This window comes from Buteo buteo, chromosome Z (genome assembly GCF_964188355.1).
Source record: "Buteo buteo chromosome Z, bButBut1.hap1.1, whole genome shotgun sequence".
In the NCBI taxonomy this organism is placed as follows: domain Eukaryota; kingdom Metazoa; phylum Chordata; class Aves; order Accipitriformes; family Accipitridae; genus Buteo; species Buteo buteo.
Genome location: NC_134204.1, coordinates 47,408,806 through 47,428,095, shown reverse-complemented (window position 1 = coordinate 47,428,095; position 19,290 = coordinate 47,408,806). Strand labels below are relative to the sequence as shown.

The window sequence follows — 19,290 nt, the reverse complement described above, 5'->3', positions numbered from 1 at the left end:
TCCCTAGTGCCTACAAGGATAACTCTCCAAGAAGCGTCAGACCTGTTCCTTACACATATATCATCACAAATACCTAGTATTGCAAAGTGAATTTTTACATATATATCTATATCTATATCTATATCAATATATATACAAGCTGCTTTATACTTTGTATTTGAAACAGTGAATTCAAGGAGGGGGGGGGAAAGAAGGATGAAGCAAGGTGCTATAGTTTAGAATGATCTAATAGCTCATAACACCTGAAAAGATGTCCTGACCACCTCCTTCCTTCAATGCCTGACTCCCAGCCACACATTCCCTCACCCCCCACACATCAGCTCCAGTAGTCACTGGACCTCTTGCTGAGATGCTTCAATTCATAAGCCAGAAAACTAGCCCAGAAAAAAAAGTAGATAGGTTTATTCCAGGTTAACAAATGGATTCAGCTCCATAAGAGGTCCAATGCCACTAAAGCCAGTGCAAATCTCAGCATATGCTTGACTTGGGAATTAGTCTTCTAACATTTGCTCAGCTTTAACATGTAGCTTCATTTTAAAGGAATGCCAGCTATCTGGAAGGTCAAAGGGAAGATCTATGCAGGGGTTTTCATCCACAGCCAACTGGGATATACATCCCCATCCCTGAAGTAGGTTGTGGGATCACTACTTTATCTGGGACTCCTTCAAGGCTGCTATGAAATTCCTGATTTGTATCATGCCACGTAAACCCAGAAGGCTTTCTGGGGTCGTATTGTACTGCAGCACTGTAAACAACAGGCTAAATCACCCTGCAATACTTCTGAATGAAAACAGCAGGGGAAACACAGATATTCAACCTTGGAATTTCTTCTGTCTTTATTGCTAGGGTGGATCACCTGAGTGAAAATTTCACTCTGGTTTCAGCTGACAGCACCAAACAAGTCTGCTGAGACAGGTCAAAATCTATCATTAAACTTAAGCAACTGCATTGTGTGTATGCAAAAGATAGATTTTCAGATAGATGCCTAAGGTTATTTTGCAGGAGAGATATAGCTTGAATGCATGACTGCACTAATACAGTGTCCCCAGACAGCCCCTTAGTAAGACTGCACAAGACTTGGTAAGCTTTGTGCAGCCAAAAAGAGCCCATTCTTAAACCAGAAATGTTGACATAGCTTCCTGAATGGCGGGCAAGTCAGTGACACACACCTGAAAGCATGCGGAAGAGAAGTGCGTTCGGCCAAAAATGTGGTAGAGCTTAGCACTACAACTCTATAGAAATACTTTCTGGCTCTCTGCAGAAGCTGGGGTGGTTAAAAGCACCATCTTTTCAAACTTCAAAATAACTAATTGTGCAAAACTTCCTTTTCCTCAGTACTTCCCTTTACTTCAATAAAATACTAAAACTTCTTTTATTTGAAGAAGAAGCAAAGTCTCAGTCTTGCAGTCTCTTGGTGTTTGTATTGATTCATTTGCCAAAGAACCTTTACCTCAGAGGAAGATGGTTCTTCTTATCCCTTCCCCTGTATACTGGCAGAAAATTTTTTAATTATTTTTCTGTACACAAAAGACATAAACTACTTTCATTTTCATCACAATACCCTTTCATTATCATATTGATTTTTTTTCATCATGTTTAATGACTAACCGTTAGGCTCCATAGAAGGAAAACCTACAGGATGCTCTGTTATGAGTCTGGGTTTATTCCATAAATTTATGTCAGTCTGTGACAGAGTATTACATCTTTGTAGAACATCTGCATAAGGTTCCCTCTCCAAGGGACTGCTGTAGCTGTTTCCTTTCATTTGGTAATATCACTCCCATCTTGCTTGTACTAACCTTCATCCATATGCTGTCAGAAAGATGCGGGATGACTGCTTTACGCCTCTGTATTAGTCAGTGCTAATAGGATGAGAGCATAGAAGGTGGTATCATTATCATGTGGATATATTGGCTGTGGTTTATTTCCTAGGGAGGGGAACACCAGTCTAAATTTATGAACTGAAATCTATTTACAAATTCCACAGTCAATTTAATCTGGTATAAATCAGGTCTGCTACAGAAAGGGACAGCATGTCACATGGCCATGGCTGCTTATCACTGCCTCCTGCTTCTGCCAGCACTAGTGCTCATGTGGCAAACCACATCAGAGAGCTGATCCAGCTGAAAACTAACCTCTTTTTTTTGCCAGCTGAGTTTTCATTCAGATAAATTCCCTGGTCCAGCTCACTCATGGCTGCACAAACAGTAATGGCAGTGTGAGGGAGGCAGTACAAACAAATAGCCCATGGTGAAAGACAGAGGGGTACTTACCCTTTTAGCAGCAGCAGCCATTTATCCAGCTTAAGTTGATCATGGACCTGTGGCATTACTTAAACTGATGCCAGTCACTGTATGGATTATCTTATTTTCCTGCTTCTTACTTCCTTGAGTCAATTAGTGGTAGATTCCAACTAAACTAATGTAAGTCATTCTTAACTTGGAGTGAAAAAAGCTGCTTGGGGCATTTGTACTGCTCATTTGAATGAGTGCAACCTCTTGTGCCTGTATATAATCTCCACTTCATACATACACAGAGATGAAGAGGCAACAACAGCAATCCCTACACAATCCTAGAGGAAATTCCTGACAGTAATAAGAGCTAGTCTGACCAGCCCCTGTCAAGTAAGTTCGGTGACACCATAAAATCATTCAGTCCAACTATGTTTAAGTTGTACATAGCCTTTAGAAAGCAAGAACACCTGGGTAACTGTCAGAAGTCCTAGTAGCAGCTGTAGCCAACAAAAAATAAACAAATAAAAATAAAAATCTCAGGCTGGCTAGTATTACATCTTTCCAGCCAGGATCCTTGCCATTTAATGAGTTAAATACACTCTGAGAGCTCACAGCCTAGACTGCCTGGGGTCTGCCCTTTCCTCAGAGAACTCTAAGTCACCCAGGCTGACAGCTTTGCTTCATGGAAGTCTCTATTCCCAAAACTTCAATAAATGTCCAGGAGGGATAATTGCTTTCCATTGCTTCCCATAACATTCTGCATAACTGATTTAACATTGCTGAATCTGGTTAGGGATCTGGTCCTAGCGCTAAGCTGGCATTTGGGAACCTAAACCTTTTAATCAGCAGACACTTTGGCTGCACTGGTCATCGTTGAACTTCGCATATCCCTGAGCAGAATTTTCAGCACAGCTCCCAGGAAGCCAGGGACACCCACATTTTCGTCATCCTTGTTTCTGTTTTTTTCCATTGCTACCTCCAGTCCTTAGGCATCTATTGATCCTGAAGCTCTCAGAAATACTGAGTATCTACAGAGGAATGCAATTGGTATGAAGCATTAATATACCAAAAACCAACATGTATTATCCATGCTTCATCTTTCAGTGTAGTGGTCCACTAGCATGTTGGGAAACAGTGATGGAAGATGTAGGCTACAGACCTACAGTTCCCTGGATAAGCACAAGAAGGGTTATGTGGACTAATAAAGTAACACCATGTTTTCCTACCACCCTTATCCATATAGGCTATTTGACCTGCTGTTGGAACTAACAGCACCGAAGGCTCCTAACTAATGGTTAATCATCTCCTGTGTACACAGGGCTTGACTGAAATGCTCAGGACCAGCTCTTTGGTTGGCTCCATTCTTATCTTACTTGAAGCTGATAAAGGGGGTGCGTCTACCCCTACTGCAGCTCCACACAAATCCCTGGGCAGAAGCAATCACTTTCTGGCACATTCTGTCAACGACAAACAGCAGCGCTTCTCCACAGTGTCAAACCAATCTCACCTCTACAGGGCAGTCAGGCAACAACAGCATCTGAGTAATTTATGTTGTCGCCATTCCTATGCGTGCCTTGCTGGTGAGGCTGTAGGGAGAAGGAAGGAAGAAACAAGGTATCACAGTGAGAAATGTTTACCAACTGCTTTACAGTTCCCTGGGTTGTTAGCTCTTGCAGTTAGAGGGATGACTTCTGATCTTAAACAAATGGCACAGGGTGTGAAAATTGATCAATATTTCTTTACCAGCATCCCTATTTTGAAAGTTACCTCCAGTATAGGGCGGAGAATCTGATACCCAGAAAAGCTCTCCAGGAGAAATATATTGACACTGCATTTAGTAAAAAAAAACCAGTAAGTGTGATGTTCCTGTGTTTACTTATCTCTGTTTATTTTTTCTGCCTTCGATCTATGGGAAGGGGAAAACCAACAAAGTAGATACTAAATGACAGCGTTTCAGCATCTGAAAGTTGTAACTTAAAGTGATACTACCAATTAGACCAAATTGAAAATGAATATTTTGTTCCTAATATAGTAACAAAAAACAGTGAACAAATGTAACTACAGCTGCTCTTTTTAAACTCAAAATACTTACCCCATTTGGAGTGTAAATATTTTCCACAGGGAAACATTTTCAACTGTTGATAAAACAAACATACATGTTTTGTGAATACATACAAAAATGACATCTCTTTCATTTTGTGTGAAACATCTTACAGTCCTAACTCAGAATAGCATCTGTTGTCAGAACAGTACTTGCACAGATGTAATAAGTTTTAAGCAAGTACATAAACCTTAACACATGTTTAGTTTAGAAGTTCTTGTGAATCACAGCAGGTAGAGGCAGACAGCATAATGGTGGAAGTAACTTATCTCTTCAAAATTATTGCTATTTAAGATAGCAAAACCAAAATCCCTTCCTGAATTAACATGTTGTGATTTTTACCATAACACTCTTTCTACTAAATATCTTACCTATAAGTGTTAGCATATAAGTTCTTCTAGCACTGATTTAGCTGAATTACACACAAACGTACATCACAGACTCTCAATTCTAAAAGGCATCGTACTTCAATACAAGTCTGGAACTAGAATAGCTTCATCTAAATCTGTTTAAATTAGTAACAAACATAAAACACACCATGAAACAAGTTACCATGAAGCTAAAGGAGTTAGCCTATATCCACAAGAAAACAGTTGAGCTTAGATCAATTGGAGCCAACAGTTGTACCAGCACTGGGAATGCCTTATCCACTAAGACTGATGTAGCCCAGCAGAGCACTCCCTACAAACATTCCCATCTCCAGCCATGCACTTCTATCCTCCTGCTGGAGATCATTGTCCCCACAGGAGACACAGAAGAGCATGTCCTCAGAACACTCTCCATCTACTTCAGTGCCAAGCAGGTTGACTTGATTCAGACAGCTTTCTTTGTAAATTAAACCAACCTTTGTACCAAATTGGATGAGTGGTGTTCACAGCTTCCAAACCATTAGTTTAGACAGGGCGAAGCTGACAAGTGTCAGCCACAGGGAGTTACAAACAACAAGAGTATCTTTAAGCACTACACCCATTTCTTCAGTGAAGGTCTGACCCATATGTCTGATGTGACCATTTATCTAGCCAGGGTGCAATTTGTACTGGCTTGATTTGCACTGGCATAGTGAAAGCAGCCCTTTTCCTCGTGCCCTCCAAAAAACAACAAAGCTGTATTGCTGCAGTTTCCTGTTACAGCTTAGGTAAAGGCCATGTGCACTCTGGGGTGCAGGTAGACCCATTTGGGACAGACTGTCCAGAGCTGCTTTTTTACCATTGCCCAGCTGCAGGTCTTTTTGCTGATGCTGCTGAGCCATAGTAAAGTTGTGTGAACAGTCTTAGTCCATTTCAGTGCAAACGGTAAGTTAAATCTAGGTATCTGCTGATATTGCATGGACTCAGACTAGGAATACTCAGTAATGGATCTAACTTTACTAATGTTAAAAAAGTTTCAAAAGGTATTTCAAGAGTCTATTAACAGCTTTTGTGAGACAACAAACCTCTGTCAAGAACCTTATACGGGTTTCTGTAGTACTTTTGGTAGAAATCTCTAATACAGGCTCTAAGGATTAACTGTGCTGCAAAGTGGTACAACTTCATAAAGTAGAGCCCCCTGTGGAAAACCCTAGTAGAGACAAGGCATGTAGGTAGATTTGAGGCTTTTTAACCTTCATTATAAACCTGCTGCAGTTTATTATATACCTGTTGCATTTCTGCAGAATTGTGTTTTGTTCCCCATGCTGCATGTGGTGATACAAGGCTTTTTATGTTAAGAAATAAACTGGAGTTGAGATCTTCCTGGCTTGGGCGTTTTTGTGGTCATGGACCCTTAAATCTCCCCCCAGCAGTAGGTGCCCCCACTTTGCTCCACCCTTCAGCAGTACATGTAAATCGGGGGCAGGCCAAGGAGACCCAGCTGGGAGAGATGGTGCCTGCCTGCCAGGACTTCACTGCGGGCTCAGCAAGCGGTACAACTGGAAACTATGTCTTTTCAACGTTGTTATAAACTAGACGGAAAGAGAAGGGTTTCGTCCGTCCTCCTTTCTCCTTCTCTTGTTGCCCTCTATGGTGTGAGAACTGCTGCACGCAACAGCCTTCAGTGAGGGGACTTTGGACCTCTTCCTTCTGCTCAAGCTTTCCTGGAGGATCTTACGGGTATTTCGGGCTGCAGAAAAATGTACTGGGGAAATCACGTTAGGTAAGACTGCCTGGCTGCCAGGGATCTTCTCTAGCCAAGGATGCTTTTCCTTTTAGCAGTGCATTTTTTCAGCTGATAATCAGCCCAGGAAGCTGAAAGGAACAAATGTACCTGAAACTACGGGTGAAGTGAAGGCTAATGTTTTTCTTTTGACTTTGCTGCTTTTGCAGCTGCTGGCAGCAACCTAGTTGTGGTAAAGAAATGTACAGAAAGAGACTTTTTTGAGTGGTTGTCGACAAGCAAATGCATGGAATACATAGCTTTCTGGAAGCAAGCTTAATCCGTATGTCCCAGTTCTCCGCCTGCCCCACCCTCCCAATTTGAGATTTTTTATGTGTTAATTCGAATTACTGCTGGCATAAAGTATTTATAGTTTATATTATCAATTTTTATAAAGCTTTGAAAAAGCTCCTTCCCCTCCCTCCCCCCCCCCCATCTTCGTTTTGGTGTTTGTGTCTCATCAGCACAAATTCATTGCAGCTTTTTTGGGTTTTGTAGAATTCTCTTCACTGTGACTTTGGTGTGGCAGGCTGTTCATTTAGGAGAAGGTAAGGAAAATTTCCTGTTTCCCCCCGCAGCCCCGTGTTTCTCTTGCACATTTGCAGTGTGCATTGTTTCATTACAAGCTACCCTTCTTTTCCATATTTGCACTCGTCAAGGCCGTGAAAAAGAACGTGAAGAAGATGTGAAAAGTCTCAATGCCACAGCACAAAAACAGCAGCCCAAGATCGAAGGGAGTATTATAAATGCTGTCAGTGACATGAATCAGAGTTACGAAAGCAGAAAGCAACAGAATTCCAGGGCATTGGTACCTTTCACTGGGATTACAGAGAGTAGGTAACATTATTTATTTAAAAAATACCATAAAATTGCTTTTTAAAATATTATATCACAGTAATGTTTTGACTGTTGTCCTGAAAGATTCCAGCTGGTTGGTTTCTGTGGCCGCTCATTTAAATTATTGCCGTGGCCACCTAGGAAATGGTGATAAAAATTTAAGGTAGAACCGGGGATGGCTTACCTGCAAAAGGTGGTAACGGAAAACAGGGAAGGATACTAAAAATTAAGAAGGGGTTGGTCCTTGGATTTGCAAAAGTGTTTGTAAAATTTTGCAAAATTCTGTTCGTTTTTTAAAATTCATCATATTTCACAACCAAGTATTATTTCATTAAAAAAAATAGTTTGAGCTGTCTGAAAGCAACAGTACTAACAGAAAAAGAAAACAGGGACAGACTTATGTTTCCCCACACATCTATAAAGTTTTAGATTGGTACTCAGTCCCAGGAGTCTGAGAAAGGCTTGAGGTAGTGTTCCCCTCCTCTCCCAAAACTAAGTAACTCTTCCCGGTTATAAAGCCTCCTTTCTTCAAAAACAAGTATCACTTCCCGGTAACAATGCCCTGTTTCTTAGTGTGACTGAAACCTGCCTCCGTCAAAGTGAAATATTTCACCTGAATATATGCTGCTAGGGGACTTGCTAGCCTTGCTTCTTGACCGTGCTGTAATCCCTAGTAGTTTGCTTCTAATCCTTAACTAAACAAACTGGGCTTAACTGAACAAACACTCCTAACGGGCGGATAATTTTATTGTCTTTAGAGACAATAAAACTAGATATCCTTAAGAAGCTTTGGCAACTGGAGAGACCTGAGAGAACAAGTGAGGAAAAGGGGAGGTTCGGAGCCCCGAGATGCTTGGTAACCTCTGTAATTCTGCCTTGCAGGTAAAAAACTGAACAGACACTGCTGCCACAACGGAGGGACCTGCATCCTAGGGGCTTTCTGTGCCTGCCTAAAGCATTTCACTGGCAGATACTGTGAACATGATGAGCGGCAAAGGTAAAAACCAGACCAAAACCAGAGAGAGTAAGCAAGCTGCTCTGGATGGTTATTTTCTGTGGTGGGATCAGGGACATACCAAATGTCTCCCTTGTCCTTGACAGCAACTGCGGCAGCATTGCCCACGGCGCCTGGGTGCTGAAGGGCTGTTGGCTATGTCGGTGCGGCTATGGTACTCTGAACTGCCTCTCAGAAATAATGCACGACAACTGTGGTAAGGAATGGCGTTAAATCAACCATTTTTATCTTTTGGGTAACAGAATTGCCTTCTGCAAAGTTGGGGTACTTGGAGGATGCTGTATGTGCTCTATTTAGACTTCTGCAGTGGCCTGCTTTGCTTTAGAGAATGCATTAGTGAAACACTAAATAATACTGCTTTTGCCTGCATGGTGCATCACATAAAATACTTTGAGACCTTTATAATCCCATGCAGTAGGAAACTCTTCCCCCATTTTAATTGAAAATTACAGGGATTAGATATTTCTCTGTTTTACAAAACCTGCACGTGTCTGACTTCCCACTTAAGCAGGACAATTTGTACAAATAAACTACATCCAAGCATACAAAAATCCTTCTTAGATGAGGAAAGAGGAAAAACGGCAGCATAAGCTGGTGTGGTAGAAGTAGAAACCAGTATTACACTACAGAAACAAGTACTGAAAACTTGCATGTTCTTGTGTAAGCTACTTAACACATAAATGGCAGAAAACTATTCTTTTAAGATCTGTATCTTAATCTTCAAAATATTCTTGTACAGAGTTCTAAGATTGAGCACAATCCACAAAAAAAATGTGTAGCCACAATCCTGGTCAGTGTAAAGTAGTAGCACCCATCTCCTCAAAAGGACTAAATTACTTTAAGTCAAGTCTTTATACATCAGTCTGTGAAAATCCCTGTACAAAGATTAAGTATTTTTGAAAACAGTGTATCAGCTAGAATAAAGACTTACTTGAAGGATTGCTTTACAGGTACTTATTTTCCATGGAGAACTGGCTACTGACATCCAAACTATTTTCAATATTCCGAGATGACTATTAAGAATTTAATATTTTCTCTCCAGTGGCAAAGTTAGTGCAAAATATTCTTGCCCTTTTCCATGCGTGATATCTCAATCCCACCCTGTGCTGTGATATATACTTCAGCTGTGCCAACACCACTAGTTAGCAGTGTAAGAAAACAAGAGACCTAAATAGCTTCAAGATTCATTTGCACCCTAAGGAACTACCAGCCTCTTCTTTCCTGACCACATTCCTATGTAAGTAGCAGTGCATTGAAGCTGTGTCTCTGCAGTTAAACCACCAACACAGAAATAAATACAAATTTGAAAACTTGAGCCTCTTGGGTCCCAGCATATGCCCTAAAGTGTGATAAGCCCACATGTCCAAAGAACTGAAATGCAAAATAAAGGTGACATTCCTATCTTTGCAACCACAAGGGGAGGAAAAAACAAACAAACAAAAACCACCACAACACCAAAACAAAAAACCCACCACCAGAGCCACTTTTGCCTTGAAGTCTTCTGTATTGACTAATTATGTGTAGCACCCAACTTGTTCCTTAAACTCTTCAGAAGAGTTAAATGCCAAGTTCCCTTGGGTGTTCACCTTTGAATCGGCCCTATTGTTTCTCATTACAGGAGCAAAAGACCTAACAGGCCTCCCATGCTCGGTAAAAGCAGTCTACTGTTTACTACTCTTGAGCTCAGCTTAACAAAGGCAATAAAGGTGGCAGTGGAGAATCATCTGCTCATCCACTGAGCATGGACTCAGTAGCTTTCACATGCATGAGGTTATGGCTTTCCACTTGTGCTAATAAACGAAGCCCCTTCTTATTAAAGGAAGGGTTAAAAGGTTACATGCAGACTTGAGTGCATACCTCTTGCGAAGATCTTGCTCTTGCTTTTGCTTGGTATTTACTTTTGATTATTCTGAGATTAATGCCTGCAAGAGCTGATAAGTGCTATCAGTTGCTCCTCAAACGATCATTGATGGGACATCTATTCACATCTCCCCTGAGAATAGCCTCTTTGATTGGTTTTAACAGCTGATACCTTTAGCTTAAGTACCTGTGAGATGTCAGAGGAGTTTCAAAGTATGTTGAAAATCCTTATGTTTTAAAATTTACATATTATACTCATTAACTATTTTATTTTCTTGGGGTTTTTTTCTTTTTTTTTTAGAACTGAAATCAGAAAAGGAGGAAATTACTAGACTGTATTCTAATGGGCTAAGATTACAGCAAACAGTGTTTGTACTTGCTTGTCTGATCACCATCCTCCTGGCATTCTGCTGCTGGCAGTGCTGAAACTGGACAAAGGAAAATATTTTAGGGCTGATGTAACCCTTGCCTTGACTCATATAACTTTTTTCTTGTGAGCTACAGAAGTCAGTTCTACCTACACGTTGGAGGCAGACTAAGATGTATTAGTTAATGCTGAAATACTTGGATTATTATAAATTCAGATTATATGAATGTGAAGTATTTATTATTATATTATTATTTTATTGCTACTATTCATGTCTGATTCTAATGATTCTTTAGTTCTAAAATACTGCTCTTCCAGTGGAAGCAAAAAACCCCCAATGTTCTATGCCTTAAGTATTGTAAATTATAGTAATCTCCTTTGTACATAGTACAACTATTTTAACAAATAAAGCTGATCTCATTTCTGAAGAGCTTTTATGTTTGGCTTTATTTAAACTTGAAAATCCTTATCTACTATTTGTCATTGTATTATATTCTGTAACAAAACAGTAAGAAAAGGGCAGGGCAGAATGAACAATCTGAAATTTGAAGAGATAAGGAAGGTTTTAAGGGTAGCTATATTTCAAACCCTAATATACAGAAGAATTCTAAAAGTTATATAGTTGTTCCATTTTTATTATTATTTATTACAGCTAAGTTGTACATATGCATAATCTTAGGTAGGAAGCATATGTTTCTTAAGAACACATAGCTGATAATTATTTGTCTTTTAGGGGTTTATTTTATTTCACATCCTAGAAATATGAGCTCCTCTTCTTTCTAAAAGGACAGCAAAGAGCAACCTTTTTAAACTTTTTCTATAGGAAAACTGTCTTGATTTATATACCATTTAAATATGAGTATTTCTAGGCTGTAAAATAAAAAAAGTTTGGAACGTGTAACTGCAATTGTAATGCAAGTTTATAAAACATAAGAAACATGTTTGTTAAAAAAAATAATAAAAATTGCAAAGGGAAGTCTAAAATGTATCTTCATTCTTTGCATGTGAAGCTACCACATAGAAACAACCAGATTTATAATTTTGTTGGCTTAAAAGACATTATTGATGTACAAAATCCTTAATGACTTTAAAAAGTTCAATAAATTTAATTCTTAAAATGTCTTTACTAATTTCTTTGGTGCCACAAACCAAAACAACAATTCAGTTATTAAGCAGAGAAGGATGCATCACCAACAAATGACATAATATTGTGGCTGCCTTTGTTACTGAATAGTCATAGATTCAGACTTTTATAGGGAGTTACTGTGTAAAAACATATTCATATTAAATATTGCAAAGGATTCAGACTGCTCCTTCCCACGCGCTAGAGTTGAGTGGAAGAAGTAAGGTCTCTCACTCTTCACATAAGATGCACTAGACCAGAAATAGTCCTTTTCTCTTTATTTCCCACAAACTCATCCGTACCCATATGCCTGTGTTTCCACAGACTTTGAAAAGGAGGTACCAGCTTAGGACAATTAAATATCAAAGAGAACAGCTGGAGGAAAATAGTCATGCCTTTATTTATCAGGTGTTGAAATTGCAGGAATGCCATTGTGAAAACATCTTGATTTGCCATAAAGCATACCTGAGAAGTCTGTAGGCAATACAGCTTGTAATGTACTTCAAATAGGCTTTACTTTTTGAAGGAGAGCAGCAAGATACATTGAAAGTACATAGTACAGTAAAAATATATCTGAAGTAATACTTATTTTTTATCCCTACAGAAAACATACAGAGCCATAAAAGATTGCAATTAACAAAAGGAAAGAGTGGTCTAACACAGGTTTTACAACAGAAGAGCTATTTCTATTGCAATAACATCCACAGCAGATTTAATCAGGAAAAGCCGAACTGGAATAACTCCTTAGGTAGATGAGCCTATGTGCCTGCAAGAGTCACCCTGATGGAGCTATACATTATTGGGTCTGTATGACTTGAAGGATTAGAGCAATTGAAAAGTCTAGCAAAGCAACATTTTCCTGCTGTACCAAAACATCAGTCCAAGGCATCTAATTAGAACCAGCAAGGTACAGTTTCTACAGTTTCAAATAGAAGCAGCAAGGTACAGTTTCAAAGCATTGCATGAGGAACTTAGCTAGGTAAGTGATTCTGATTAATGTCAGTGTAAATCACTACTCACTTGGAATCCTAGGATTTAAAAATTTTTTCCTGTGTCCCTGGAAGAAGCAATAGAAGGTTTTTGTTTGTTTGTTCTGAAGATAACAGTTCCTTTTCTCTACCTTATGCCACTGCATTCTGTGTTACTGGAAAATCTGAAAATGATTGCTTCAGGACTGTTTTACATCTACCATATTATGGCAAAACATATCCTCCATGATGGTTGGTTGTGCAAGATGTTTGTCTGGTCTTTGTGTCAGGGCTCTGGAAGTTGCCATGAGTAGGCAGAATGGAGCACAGTGTCTGTTGACCTTGCAAACCTCTGAAGTAGAGGCAGCCACAGGAACTGAGTTTGAGGAGAAATAGATATCTCCTTAAGTTAAAGAAAAAAAGAAGAGGAAAAAAAAGAAAAAGCATTCAGAAGCTGTCCCATGCATAGTTTCATTCGCAAATAAAAATATAGCTAAGAAGGAAGAAAACAGAAAGCACTGAGGAACAAAGGAAAGCACACAGGCACAATCTTTGCTTAGGTTAAAACTGTCTCTGCTTTTATCTGTCTCCAGCTGTTTGAAAGAACAGATAAAAGAAAGCATTATTTTCCTCTCCTGCTACCATGTAGGCCTGGCCAACCTTCCAACACTGCAATTACAGGCACTTTGGTAAGGTTTGTTTATAGCAAACAGCAATGCTTGCTCTCCAGCCTCATGCTAACTCTTTACAGGCCACTTCATCAAACATGGCACTTCCCAGCAAAATAGGCATCTGTTGCCACAAGTTCACGCATGTGCCCTCTCTATAGGCGGCCACATTCGGGCAGCGGGAAGTCCCTCAATGAGAAATACTTATCAAATGTCTCACAGGCCCCAGAGCCATTAGAGCTTTCTCTCCTCACAGTTGACTCCAAAACTAAAACAAATGGTGCAACCCATGACTTGCCTCCGTGGCTTCACCCCTGCAATCACTCCAGCCTCCAGCACTCCTTGGGGCATGCTCCTGATAAGGACCCCAGGTCGGGGGAGCAGCGTGGCAGTGGGGGGCTGCCTCCTCTGCAGCCAAGAGCCCCCGGAGCTGGAGCTCCACAGCCCAGCACAGGTCTGCAGGGGGATGCTGCCATCTGCCCTTAACACCCTTCCCTTTTAAACGAAGTGATTGTTTTTTGCACAAAAGGCATCTAGTGCACCAAGGTTTTCTCATACAAACCTGAAAAACTAACTTGCAGGCACCAGGTGCTGAAAAAGTGTCACTCATTCAGCTCTTTGAGTATCTGATGGTTATCTCTCAATGTGACTTTATTCCTAGCAAGGAAAGATGAATTTCTGTGGTCCCTGAGAAGTGTTAATCATGCCCATAGGTGCCAACAGCCTTCCCTCACCTATAACTGTGAAAAAGGCCTTTTTTTTCCCGCCAGCCAAAACAGAATCAGAAGTAATTTCCCACACTTGTTTATCCAGAGTTGTTTTTTTTAATTGGCATATTTAAGATTGCTAAGGTCTACCCACACACATTTCATTATTCATCTTTCATTTACTCTAACAGTGTGTCAGCAGGCTATGTGTCTGGATCATTACACCCACCAGTTTCATGTGCCTAAGCAAGTGTATAGCAACTTTATATTTTGGTTTCCATTTATTGGAAGGGTGATATAGTACAGCAGGCTGGCTCATGTACTGAGCAGCCCTGTGAATTCCAAGTTATAGGCATATGTCTTGTGGAGGCCTATCTAGTCACTCTGCAATCATCACCTGTAATTCACTGCCTGTCTCACATTTTTACAACATAGTCATGTATGAGTGTGGGAGACTTAACGGCAACCAAGCAGCTGTATACTTGCACTCTGCAAAATTACCCAAGCATCATGAGTACTCCTTGTGATTGCAAAGCACGTTCTTGGTCAGAGAAGACATTCAAACACGTAATTCCCTCCACATTTGGCTGATTGACCTTGCCCTTGGCTGATGCTGCTGTGAGGGTGACTTCTTGTTAAGGGCATGAAGCTGCCATATGCCACTGGAATAAAACCAGATGCCTTCTGTATGCTGGGCCTAGCATTTTTCTTCAGGTACATGCTGGCACACCAATAGCTTTCATTAGCAGCTGTCTTCATCTACTGGAGCCCAACCACATCTTTACAAAACTACAATTTATAAACCAGCCTGCGACACTTCAGATATTATTTGTATGATAACGTCTGGGTGAAATGCTGGGAATGTACCACCAGGACAGAAGCACTGGTAAAGGCTCAAAAGCAAGTAGCCAGAAAGGCGTTGTCATTATAGTCCCACTAGTTAGAGAAGGCACATTTTCCTTGCTGACCCTCCTGGCAGCTGACCCTGTGGACTCAGAAGATCTTTTTCTGTCAGCTGAGATACTTCTATGATCTTCACACACTGTCGGGGGCATACCTGGTCACCTTTTACTAGGCACAGAGACTTGTGAGCAGAAACAGACGTGCAACCTATGAGGCCCCAGGTCATGAGACTGGGGCTGGCAGGACTATGGGAGACATCTTCAACCCATCCATACAGGGTTTTGTGTCATCAGACAGCACAACAGTGCTGACATTAACTTCCTTAATAGGCACGGCACATAATACCCTGCATCTCCTACCAGCAGCGTGTCTTTTGCCCCTTTTCTTCCATATGGTGCTTGTATCTACCCACTAAACAGAAAGCTTTATGTGACTCATCCTACTCATAAAGCATTTCAAAAGGTTTTAACTAAGAGGAAATCTCGTATATACACCAATGAAACAGACAGTTCTGTCTCCTGTACTGACAAAAATTGCCTAGTTAAATTCTAGAAAGTTTTGTGGGGAAAGTTGTGCTTCCTGTTTTTTTATTGCCAAGATTACATTTTTCCAAAAAGTATGGAAAGTAATACCATGAATAGTTTAATTAAAGATGAAGAAGTGGTACAATGCTGGAAAGACAATCTTTGCAAAAGCATCTTTAAACAGAACAAGCAGAGAGTCAGAATCAAAAAGAATAGGTGTCAAAGATCTTCCCAGCTGACTTTGTACATGAACTCTTCTGAAGACCATTTCTTTGACCAAAAACTTTTTTAAAAAAGGAATATTAACAGACTTGTCAAGTTCCATGCTTTAGACATCAGCCTTGTTCTTTCAGTCACAACATTATGTTCTGTTACCTCAAACCTGTGTAATGCAGCACCAGTAATGAAGCTGCTTCTTGTACAAGGAGGAAATCCCAGCTGGAAAACAAAGTGTCAGTAAACATTGAATTTAGCTTTGAAGGTAGATTGTGAAGGCTATGTAATGCTGAAAATGAATTGAGCTCTGTTTTCCTGTCTGCTATGTTAGTGTTGGTTTGTTAAATTTAGTCAATAGCATTTATGATGCATATTGGTAACACAGCTGGAAATTTCATATTGTTTTTAAAGTCAGTCTTCAGAGGAAACAAGAAATATAGGAGTGTGCTCCTCTCTCTGTGTCTCTCCCTTCCACTGTTCTTCACAGAGGCTGTACCCCAGCTCTGTCTATGGATATGTGAGTAGCAACTCAATGGAAAAAAAGACTTGTGTAGAGATGCTGTGCAGTACATCTCCAGCAGTGCAATAACATGCAACAAAAGTCAATTCAGTACATTCCTGTGCTGTTCTCCTTTTATCTGAGCACATCCTCTTAGTGACATGTCTGTCATGAGTGGTGCTAACCAAAAACAACTGCAAAAGTTCAACATCAGTGCTAAAATATACAAAGGCCAACCTCCAGTCCAACAGCTCCAACAGGGAATCATCTATGCAGGTAAAACTAGGTAGCAAATGCGAATTCCAGGTGCAAAATATATGCCCGATGGTGCAACTTTCTCAAGTATTTGGAGGTGATAACAAGACCAGAAAGACATGTGTCTACTGTCCCCTTTGTACTGGTATCAGGTACAGCCATGCTGTCAGCCAGGTACACTCACCCATCCAAAATTTTATTTTCTGGTTTTATTGGCCTAGTTTCCAGCAAGACCATCTTTACTGACACAGGGATGTGGCAGAGACATGTAGCAAAGGTGAAGGGGAGCCCACACTTAGACAAGCCAAAACCAGTTACATAATCACTGCTTTAATGCTAATAGCTTAGTTAGAAAGATTGTACGTCCTATTTTCAAAAGAAGACAGCAACCTGGAATGCAGAAGCAATGGAAAGAACTAAATGTCAATGGGCAGAAAATCTGCTCATGAATTCCCTTTTATAATGTGTAGGCAGTACAACTTCCCATGGGGACAAGAGAAAAATATAATTATGTATTTGGCAGTAGTGACACCATTCATGGAATGTTACATGCCACTTTGTCACCTTCATTTTGTAAAGGATATTGAAATTTGTAGAAGTTCCAGGAAAAAAAAGATATAGGTATCATTTAAGGTACAAAAATATACACTACAATGAAAAGTGTAGCAAGCTCAATCCATTATGAAGGCAAGAATAATCAATAACTTGATCCCCCACAAGATCACATGGGAAGATACTCAGTTGCATCACTTTCTTGACCAGAGTACTTTTTCACTGTTATACACAGAGGTCCCCCAATGCAGCCAGTATACCTTTCACCAGGAGAAAGGATGCCATTCATTACCAGCATTAAAAATGTAGATTCATCCAGTATTTGCAGAGAGGCTGCTTATTAAAAGTATATCAAGCCAATGAACTGGCACAGTTGCATGCACGTTGGTGTGTGCACGTACATGCCCAGTGACCGAAGGTAATTCTGGAGTAGGTTTTGATGCTGCAATCACTTGTTGCTACAAGTGAAGAAAGAGACAGCCCAAAGAAATGGAGCAAAGAAGATGAGACATTATTAGCAATCTGCGCACCGATTCATGCAAACAATAACATTAAAAGCCATGAACATGAATTGCAAGCAACATCATTATGTTAGAACGCTGCCATCTTATTAGTTGAGTGCCTGACCAAGATTGATATTTTGCTGTGCTAGGCACTGTACAAGTGCATAGGAAGAATGAACTGCCCTCAGCAACTGACAAAAACTGATGGATTATTTTCTGACAGTTAATAAGGTATCTGTCACCACAGAGTCTGGCTCCATACTCCAAGGCAAAACCTTCAGTGTGCACACACTGCTACTTCAGTCATGTTTTTATCAGCCCTGTTGGGTTTGCTGTTTATTATTCATTTTCTCTGTACTGCTCTTAGATCACAACACCAGCACAGGCACCACTCACCAGGAGATGGCATCATTAGAAGTTAATAACACTGACTCTTAACTTTGCAGTCAGATACAAGTGTGAGACTGAATATAGCACTAATGAATGACTTCCTGAGCCTCACACTACTGATAAAACCTAACATACCCAAAGCAAACCACAGCAACTATTTGAATGCAAGGTGTCAGGTTTTTAAATGTAATTTTCAAAAGATGAAGCTGCTATTATCAGCTACTTTGGCTACAAACCATGTATCTCCCTGTATGTACTAAGGCTGAGCATATTGTCAGCACTTAGAAAAGGCTATTCTTACATTTACTGTAGAATCAATGGGATAGTTTTTCCTAGGCAATTAAGAGAAAGAAAATCTCAGGCTGGTAAAAGGAGCATACAATTATATAAAGGGTATCACAGAACTAAAGCTATGGGCAATAATACATTATTTTCAAATCACCATTCCACTCACGTTAAATTAAACTTGCAGCAAGCGAATAAGCGTGATCCGGCCTACTGCAGGCATGCAGAGTGATTCTTGTATCACTGTGCGACGTCTTACAGAAAGTGAAATAATTACCTTTAATCTTACTCTTCTATCAAAGAGACCAAGGAATCCACTCGCTGGGTTAAGTGTGTCAGAAAGACAAATTATACCAGCCTTGCGTGCATGGATTCTGAGGTGCTGAATACTAATTTTAAAGGAGTTTTATCAGATAGCCAGATGAAAAGAAGTAACAGGGACTTGTTACTTTTCAAGTGTATATGCTCTGCCTGGTTGCTGGCAATTAAAGTTTGACAGCGTGCCAAGATACACATGCAAAATAGGCTTGAAAATATTTGTTTTCAAAAATCACTATTTCCTATAAATATTCAGGTCTTGGAACATTTTATGGAGTGGAGGTAGAAAATAGACTATTGTGTTTTGATAATATCATTTGGGGACACCATAAATAAGTACATGATGATAGGTTAATTAAAACACTCCACAGAACTCAGCCTTATAGATTGATGCTAAAGAGGAAAATGTGTCAGTGCGTGAAATAACATTCCCAAGAGATAAATTAGTTATCTACTGCATTTATTGTTTTTCCTTAACACTCTCATGCACTGACCTTGGTATTCTGCATATGTGATTATCTTAGCTACAGTAAAAATATTTCTTTAATAATTCAAAATATATTGAAACAGGTACTGTGGTATGTGCTGCCTGGTCTCCTTTACTGTAATATTATGCTCCTGAATACTGATAAGAACTGCTGCTAGGCAAACTAAAGGGTTGATTTAACCTTAGAAAAATCTATGGGTAAACAGGTCTGCCTGTGATAACGTTCTCAGGAATTAAGAATAGAAAGAGACTGGTACTTTAGTTATACCAGTGTACCCCAAATCACAGAAACATTAAGGTCAGGGAAAATTATATGGTCCTGTAGGCAGTGAACTGCCTTCTTCTAAT

The 19,290-nt window shown here is 40.0% G+C and overlaps 1 protein-coding gene across 1 annotated transcript; it reads left to right on the top strand.

Moving 5' to 3' along the window:
- Nucleotides 1-6,204: 6,204 nt before the first annotated feature.
- LOC142027008 (cryptic protein-like) lies at nt 6,205-10,875 on the top strand. Its single transcript, XM_075020568.1, has 6 exons — nt 6,205-6,465; nt 6,964-7,013; nt 7,125-7,298; nt 8,185-8,299; nt 8,404-8,513; nt 10,479-10,875. Exons 1-6 carry the CDS (start codon nt 6,443-6,445, stop codon nt 10,601-10,603), a joined length of 597 nt encoding a protein of 198 aa, XP_074876669.1. The 5' UTR covers nt 6,205-6,442; the 3' UTR covers nt 10,604-10,875.
- Nucleotides 10,876-19,290: the final 8,415 nt, after the last annotated feature.